Source organism: Ostrea edulis, chromosome 1 (assembly GCF_947568905.1).
Source record: "Ostrea edulis chromosome 1, xbOstEdul1.1, whole genome shotgun sequence".
In the NCBI taxonomy this organism is placed as follows: domain Eukaryota; kingdom Metazoa; phylum Mollusca; class Bivalvia; order Ostreida; family Ostreidae; genus Ostrea; species Ostrea edulis.
In genome coordinates this window covers 30362450-30371737 of record NC_079164.1, presented here as the reverse complement: position 1 = coordinate 30371737, position 9288 = coordinate 30362450, and the positions used below count along the sequence as shown (strand labels likewise).

Genomic DNA, 9288 nt, shown 5'->3' with positions numbered 1-9288 from the left:
CTTAATTCACAAATGTCACTTATTTCATTATAAGGAGTTTATCGTATCTGCAAGCAAGTCCTTTATCCACTATGGTGAATAGAATGTGCACATGTTATATATAAACTAGTATGTCCTTTAACTCAACCACAGACCCACAGACATGTCGGGTCACCAGAGATTTAGTTAAAAGTATAATTAACTCTTAACGGCTATAAAGTATCTAATAATTTTCCCGTTCGGCATATTTAAGCTAAATTCTAATATTCAGCAATAGTGTAAAACAAGATGTGTTCCACAAATCACCCCGAAAGTACCCATACTGATGAAAGACTTTGCATAATATATCATATTAACACCATATGACTATTTTGGACCCACACTAGTCAGAACTCTGGGGTGAGAAATTCATAATTTGGTTCATCCCTTTCTGCATTTCCTAAATATGCATTTAGTTATTATACAGTATCACCTAAAAAGACAAATTGCTCCACCCTAAATCCCTATCCAAATATCATGAAATTTACAATTTTGATAAAGAACTACCCATCCCTTTACGTTTTCTAAATATATATTTAGTTTCAATTTGGCATCAATAGCATTAAAGAAGATGTGGTCTAAATATTTTACACATAAACAGTATTTGCCAATTTGTCCCTGCCCTGGAGTCAGAACCTCTATCCTAGGGATTATGTAAGTTAAAAATTTTGGTATAGGCCTTCCTGCTCTAAATAACATTTAGTTTTTCTTACAGATGTTCGGCTGTACAGAAGATTTTTAGAAAATGGTAAAATTCCTAACGCACGACGGACGCAGACGAATAGCAATAGCAGTCACCTAAATGACTCGGTGACCTAAAAACACGAACGAAATCAGTTATATGGTTGGTTTTATTATCATTATCAAACTTTGATGTATGTTTTCAGAATCACTGCAAGCAAAACTTAGATAATAATGAATATCAATTTTATATTCTATACTGAAATGGTTGGACATGCAGTTTAGGAATGAGTTAAATACAACGTATGTACCATATACATGTACTAAATTAAATGCATGATTTGATACTAAGTCATATGTAAGAGGGAAAATTATTGACTCCAGTTCTTGATCTTCCTTTCTGACAAGAAATTTCCCGCTGGACTCTTGCTTCCTGGCGGAAGTAATGCCAAATACAAGGGCGTGTCAGCGCCTTGATCGATAGTCTTATGACCCTTGTGTGATGTCATATCCGTATCGACGTAACCTGGACAGCAGGCGTTAACGATAACGTCTTCTCTTGGGTCCGCTGAAAGCTGGCGGTGCTGAATTTCAGACAAGACTGACACACCAACCTTTGACATACCATAAGCGCTATCAGGATATCCTTTACTCGTATGGTTTCCGTTCTTTGCTGCCTGGATAAAATCGTTCATCAAACCTGACAGTTCCTTAGTCGTTAGTTTGGTGTTGAGGAATTTTTCTTTGACCTCATTGCTGCATTTCTTAATTGCGAACGTACTGACCATACTTGACACGTTGACAACCCTTGCATGCGGTCTGAGAAGAGGAAATATAGCTTCGCAAACAGCAAGAGTTCCAAAGTAATTCGTGTTGTTCGTAACCTCAGCTTGTTCTGCAAATGGAGCCGTTGATGCTTGTTTGTAAGCCATTCCAGCATTGTTGACGAGTATGTCCAAACCTCCATAATTGCTCTTCAGAAAATCTCTGAGACGATCAATGCTAGCTTGGTCGGTGATGTCAAGCTGGTGGAACTTTGGAGATAGTCCTTCCGAGTTTAAGCTCTTGATGGCCTCTTGACCCAACTCCTCCTTCCTAGCAGTGAGGTACACATCACCGTCAAACTGTTTACACAGTCCTCGGACAATGGCATAACCTATCCCCTTATTAGATCCCGTCACCTGAAAAAGTTAGTGACAGTCTATATAATTATATACAGGTATCTACATTTAGCAAATGCTGTAGTGTCATACCTATGCTGTTTCAATGCAGCACATTTTCCAGTAAAAGCACCGACCTTTCACCTTGATAAAAACTTATATTCTACAAAATATACCGAATAAATGCTTAGGTACATGCGGTTTGTACTAATGTTGAAGAACCTATAAACAATTACGGAAACACGGGGTAATTTCTGCATGATGGACTTCGCTGACACACACATTATCCCGTGATTCCATTGTTTATATACCCTCATAATACACACAACCTAGACTATATTTTGTATATTTGTGCATTGTTTTGGACGTCAATTTTCATCTATCGAGAAGTCTACAGCTAAATATTCAAGAGTTTTCTTATCGAGAATGATTATCATATCAGTCAATGGATGAAATGATTATGAGTTACCGTACCTATACTGGATTCCTACACTACATAAACCCTTACAAACAACGACACATTACTGAATCCAGGAAGTGCTCTACCAAACCCTTATCTTTGCTTCTCACGAAAATATTAACAGGGGTAAAGGAGAAACTCAAACTTACTGTGTGACAACATGTACATATGCCAGAAGTGGTGTAAGTCAAATTTGGATTCTAAAAAATTCTAAAGAACTTTTAGTAAACTTGAAATCGAAAACTTTTCTCAAACCAACAACATCAAAACCTATGACTTTTCAACACTTTACATGACCATTCATCACGATAAATCAAAGACTAGACAATTTGACATCATAGACAGTTGCTTCGTTAACAAAAATGGAAAACGCAAATATTCATATCTAGTGATCAGTCATCCAAAAAATTACTCTGTTAAACGCCACTCTGATTCCACGCACAAGTACTCTAAAATTGAAATAAAAATATGCTAGAGTTCCCCATTGAAAATATATTCATGGTCTTTGGTGATCAGGTCTTCCAACAGTCTCTTGGAATGCCCATGGGCACGAATTGTGCCCCTTTTTAAAATATTCATATGAAGCAAAATTTATTCAAAAACTTCTACTTGAGAAGAAAAATCTCTTGCTGTGGCCTTCAATTCGACATTTAGATATATCGACGTTTTATCTATTAACATTAATAACTTTCATTCATATGTCGATTCGATGTATCCCTGTGAGCTCGAAATAAAAGACATAACAGAGTCGTCCACTTCTGCGTCATACTTAGATATCTTATAAGTAGATATTAACGGCAAACTAACAACCCAACTCTATGACAAACGGGATGATTTCAGCTTCTCCATCGTCAATTCCCATATTTATGTAGCAATATTCCATTATCACCTGCATAATCATGGTGTTTATATATCTCAACTGATTCGATACGCAAGAGCTTGTTCTGCGTATAATCAGTTTTTAACTCGAAACAAGCTACTGACAAACAAGTTGATGGTACAGGGGTTTCAACAGTCTCGTTTAAAGTAAGCATTTCACAAATTCTATGGTCGTTATAACGATCTAGTTAGCCAATACAACCTATATCATTATGTCAAATGCTGTCTGACATGTTTCATACCGATTGCTAAACCGTTCTTGGTACACTGATTTTGACTACGGATAAATCCGTTTACCTGATCAAGATATAGGACTCATGGTGGTTGTGACCGGTCGACAGAGGATGCTTATTTCTCCTAGGCACCTGTTCCCACCTCTGGTGTGTCTAGGGGTCCGTGTTTGCCCAACTATCTATTTTGTATTGCTTATAGGAGTTATGAGATTGATCACTGTTCGTTATCTTCACCTACATACATGTATATAATGTAATTTAAAAAAATCTTTTAAAAGTGATCATACATAAATGATAATGTATGTATTTAAGCTTTGTTTAAAAAGTGAGTATTCAAAATAAATTGTTTCTTAATTTTGTTTCCTCAATATCAAATATTAGGATATTTCATTTCAATTTCTGTGTGTTTCTACGGAACTAGATTAGAATACTTAGAATTTTAGCGGCCGATTTTATGTTTTGCATAAAAATGATCTTGTGTCACCATGATCAATATTTCCATGGTGTTGAGGAGTTTAAATACATCGAGATGAGTTGAACTTCTTGAAATTGCTAAATGCTCTCTTTCAAATGTCGTTTGATCATTACTAGTTGCTATATACATATTGCTTATTGTTCAATTACGGTTGCTACATGTATACTGCTCATTCAGAATACTCACGCCGGGTATTCCGATACTAGGAAACGGGTCAAAGATTTAAGATGCCGTTTGGGATAAGTACATAATATTCACTCTCAGCAATCGTATGCGATGTTCACATACAACAGAAATTAACTGAACAATAATCTTAGTTATAATCCAGTGGCGGATTTAGGTTTTTTGGGGGGAGGGGGGGATGGGGGTTCGGACCCCCCTTCTTTTTATTTTTTTATCACACCCGAACCTATAAAGGATGTGGTGACAATAAATGAAAGGAAAAAGGAACAAGATTTTCAGTCGAAAATGCATTAAAATGCACCATTTTAAATCAATCTTTTTAAAATTTTCTCGTGGAGGGCCCCCAATGGGAGGGGATTAAGCCCCTCCCATGCCCTCCCCCTTCGGCCCTCAACCCCCCCCCCCCCCGTAAGGTCTAGATCCGCCACTGTAAACTGCTTTGTTCTGCCTAAATTTAGAGTGGTGTAAGTGCATATTCAATGTACACAACCGTTTTTCTGAGAAATCAACGGGGTTTTTTTTATACTTTACTCGCCAGTATCAACTGAAGGAGAGCGAGGTGCGATTGTGTTTCTCTTTATGTACTTCCATCAATATGTAATTAGTTACATTTGAATTAGCCTTTTTATCTCGTAATTTATTATTTTTTATAACAAGGGAGAAGGAAATTGGGCGCAAAGGACCGTGGGTTATCTAAAGTGAAAGATACTAAGAACGCGGAATTTGGATACTAAGAACGCGGAATTTGGATACTAAGAACGTGGAATTTGGATAGTAAGAACGCGGAATTTGGATACTAAGAACGTGAAATTTGGGTACTAAGAACGCGGAATTTGGATATTAAGAACGCGGAATTTGGATACTAAGAACGTGGAATTTGGATATTAAGAAGGCGGAATTTGGATACTAAGAACGCGGAATTTGGATACTAAGAACGCGGAATTTGGATACTAAGAACGTGGAATTTGGATACCAAGAACGCGGAATTACAACACTTAAAAACAAAGTGGTATGCAACTTAAGACAATGTTATGAGTGATGTTCAGAGAAAAGTATGATTATATTGAAGTACCCACAGGGGCTCGTCACAAATTGACCCTTTCTCTTTCTTTATTTTTACAAGGGGGGAATCCGGTATCCAAAAAATCGCTACCTAAAATTTTAATTCGTCTACATCTTATGTTTCACGTAAGATTCTGATTGCGGACATTATGTACAAATTATGTACAAATTCATGATAGTAGTGACATTGATTCGTCATTGAGGTACACATTATCACTAGAAAAACATCGAGATATGAGCTTTCAATCTGTCAAGTATAAATGTCGGCGCGGGTTCCAATCCCGCTCGCGCCGGTAAGTGAGAAAGTTTCCCAGTTTACTTTCAGAAGGTCGGTGGTCTCTTTCCAGGTACATTGTATCTGGCTTCTCTCTTCCACCAATAAAAACTGGGCACCACCATATAACTGAAAAATTGCTGAGTGTGGCGGAAAAAAAATCAATCGATCAATCAATCTCAGCCGTTGGAATAGTCCTACTATATCTGACGAGATTCACACGCACATTGGTTCAAATTCATGAGGAATGTAGGTTAAGATATTGAAAAACATTGGATATGTTGATACAAAGGAATATTTACTATTAATGTTCTGGATGGTGTTCCATATCTACACAATAACATGTTTATCGATATGGAACACCGTGGTACACCAGCTAATTATACATAAGGCTTTTTTTCAACCCAAAATTTTATACTAATATTGTATGACTCGGACCCGAATACAGTAATGCATGTAGATCTTGAATAGATAGTATACACGTACTGATTTAATATAAAAAAAAAAAAATTAACTTGATTTTACAAATTAAATTTATCGATCATCGCATTTAATAGATATAACTTATGTTTGATTCAGGTAGTATTTGATGGTTTGTGACTTACCACGGCTACTTTCTTCGACATAATACTTGCAACAAAGACTAATCTATACTTCACAGTTACCGATACCGAGGTTAGCCGCCGTGTGGAGATTTAGGACATGCTACGGTACTCCAGTATGGACACTATGATTCAAAAGCATTAGCGCATTATCACAGAAAGGCTTCAACGTTAATAGTCCCATGGGATTCCGGGTTAGAATAGGTCCTCAGTACCTCCTTGCTTGTCGTAAGAGGCGACTAAATGGGACGGTCCTTCGGATGAGACCGCAAAAACCGAGGTCCCGCGTCACAGCAGGTGTGGTACGATAAAGATCCCTCCCTGCTCAATGGCCATAAGCGCCGAGCATAGGCCTAAACTTTGCAGCCCTTCACCGGCAGTGGTGACGTCTCCCTATGAGTGAAATATTCTCGAGAAGGACGTCAAACAATATCCAACCAATCAACGTTAATAAATAGTTCTTTCGAGACAGCATACCTGTTTTGTTTGACATGAAAGCAAGTCGGATAACAAAATTCATGTGCATTATGATGAATATCATAGAAACAATGGAAGATTCCGTTATTTCTCGTATAATCCCCTGTCATGTATATGCGTTTGTTATAGGGTTTATAAATCCGTTATTTCTATAATCCCCTGTCATGTATGCGTTTGTTATAGGGTTTATAAATCCGTTATTTCTATAATCCCCTGTCATGTATATGCGTTTGTTATAGGGTTTATAAATCCGTTATTTCTATAATCCCCTGTCATGTATATGCGTTTGATATAGGGTTTATAAATCCGTTATTTCTATAATCCCCTGTCATGTATATGCGTTTGTTATAGGGTTTATAAATCCGTTATTTCTATAATCCCCTGTCATGTATGCGTTTGATATAGGGTTTATAAATCCGTTATTTCTATAATCCCCTGTCATGTATATGCGTTTGTTATAGGGTTTATAAATCCGTTATTTCTATAATCCCCTGTCATGTATGCGTTTGTTATAGGGTTTATAAATCCGTTATTTCTATAATCCCCTGTCATGTATGCGTTTGATATAGGGTTTATAAATCCGTTATTTCTATAATCCCCTGTCATGTATATGCGTTTGATATAGGGTTTATAAATCCGTTATTTCTATAATCCCCTGTCATGTATGCGTTTGTTATAGGGTTTATAAATCCGTTATTTCTATAATCCCCTGTCATGTATATGCGTTTGATATAGGGTTTATCAATGATAAAGCATTATCATTTGTGATTTATAATTGTGAATTTCCTTTACTTTTGGATTAAGTGTTTACAAATCCATAATTTAAAATTAATTGTTTTACTTCATGTTTGATCTCGAGGGAGCACTATTTCACACGTGTTCGTAATTCTTAACTCCGACACCTCTTTCCTGTTTCACTACAGATAGTGGTACATGTAATTGGTTTTTATAATCTATCAAACTTATGGTAAGATCTCAGGATCATATTTTCTTTGATTTGGTTATGCTCATCACTCACTCTTTTTACTGTTTTAAATTAATTTCACGATAGAGCTTTCCCCTGAATTTACAACTTTCTTTAGTTTATTCCATTGGTCAATTTAAAAATGCAAGTAGGCGGATCTGTCAACGTTGAGACTTGTGTGAGTTTGCATGAGATTAATTTACCAAAATTCTTTGTGAAATTAAGTTTAACTTTTTCTTTGCGAACTTTTCTATTTGTGAAATTCATGTTTGTAAAATGTGTTGATATTCGGACTTGAATAAATTTAGGAACTTTAAATAATAGCTGTGTTTGTACACAGAGTTACACATGTTCATATTATTACACCACATGATAAAATCAAGTTTAACATTTATTCCTTTAATTCATACAGAGTTGTGAAGTCTTTTTCAAAAACAAAATTGTGTAAAAATTGTAAATATTACACTTTGGCAGATGGCCATAAAAGATAATTTTACTTGTATGCAAATTAAATCGTTCCTAGGGATCCTTTATAAACCGTACGTAGAAGAGGCAATGGGTGTACTTTCTATTAGCTAGCTAATTAATTAAGATATTTACTTTATTTCCTTCCATAACAAATTATGAACGTGATATATTTACATCGATATAATCACAAATACCTGCAACAAAAGAGCAGTGTAAAATTAGGTAGCAAGGATACCGGAAACGGTACAATCATAATACGCCCGTGGTGATAGGTTTTTTCTGAAGCCATACGTTGTAAAATTTTACTTAAGCTAGTGTAGTATTATAGCCATCACCATGCTGTGATATACTCTCTTTTGCATTGGCTGACATGTTTCATACAAATTGAGGCCGTTCTTTACACACCGAGTTTTGACTACGGATTAATTCGTTTACCCAAACAAGATACAGGGCTCATGGCGGGTGTGTCAGCTCGACAGGGGGCACTTACTCCTCCAAGGTACCTGATTTCACTTCTGGTATTTCCAGGGCCCCGTGGTTTGCTCGACTCGTAGTTTTGTCATTCATAGGAATTATGAGATTGATCGTTACATGTACCTTCAACTTTTTATGTTTAGGATTCACTATCGTTACCGGATCCACAATATCTTATTTAAGTTTTTGATTAGATTGTCAGTGGCGGATTTAGAGGGGTGCGCAGCCGGCGCCCCCCCCCCCCGCCCCCTAAAATTTACAAATTTAAGGTAAATCGCGGTATCTTGTTTCGGAAAATGTTCTAAACGATAAAAGAAGCAATAATTTCTTCCACTTCCAGAGAAATAAATGACAAAATCTTTTGATTTCTTGAATTACTTTATTGGGAGAATTTAATTTTTTTCCAAAACCCCCTTAAAATTTGGGTCATTTTATTAATTTCACCTTATCAAAATGATAGAAAATAGTACAAATGACTAAATAGGAGAAATATTTCAAGCCCCATAAAATATGTAAAATCCAGGAGCATCCCGGGGCTTTACCCCCTGGACCCCCACCAGGGCTTTGTCCTGGACCCACTGCCTCATAAAGTAGCGCCCCCCGTAGTCGCAATTCCTGGATCCGCCCCTGATTTTGAACTGCTTGATGATGAAAGCAGTTGAGATCACGAAAACGTAACATGGTCACATCAGTTTGGTCGGCAGTGACAGGATATTAATACTTCAGTTGGTACTTAGTGAAACACCTGCCTGGGAATCCAGGGATCCCGGAATGGAACCCCGATATTGTCAGATGTGTTTTCTAGTTTTTCGATTCATTTAATGTTGCGATCTATCCCTGGACTTGACACATGTAAACGTCTGCGTGGAGAGGGTCTG

General features: G+C 36.8%; 1 protein-coding gene across 1 annotated transcript; it reads right to left on the bottom strand.

Moving 5' to 3' along the window:
- Window positions 1–855: 855 nt before the first annotated feature.
- Window positions 856–6155, bottom strand: LOC130046278 (carbonyl reductase [NADPH] 1-like). The gene is made up of 2 exons (XM_056165968.1): window positions 6031–6155; window positions 856–1880 (listed from the first exon to the last, which is right to left on the bottom strand). The coding sequence occupies exons 1-2, from the start codon at window positions 6049–6051 to the stop codon at window positions 1071–1073; spliced, it is 831 nt and encodes a 276-aa protein (XP_056021943.1). The 5' UTR covers window positions 6052–6155; the 3' UTR covers window positions 856–1070.
- Between the last annotated feature and the right edge of the window lie 3133 nt (window positions 6156–9288).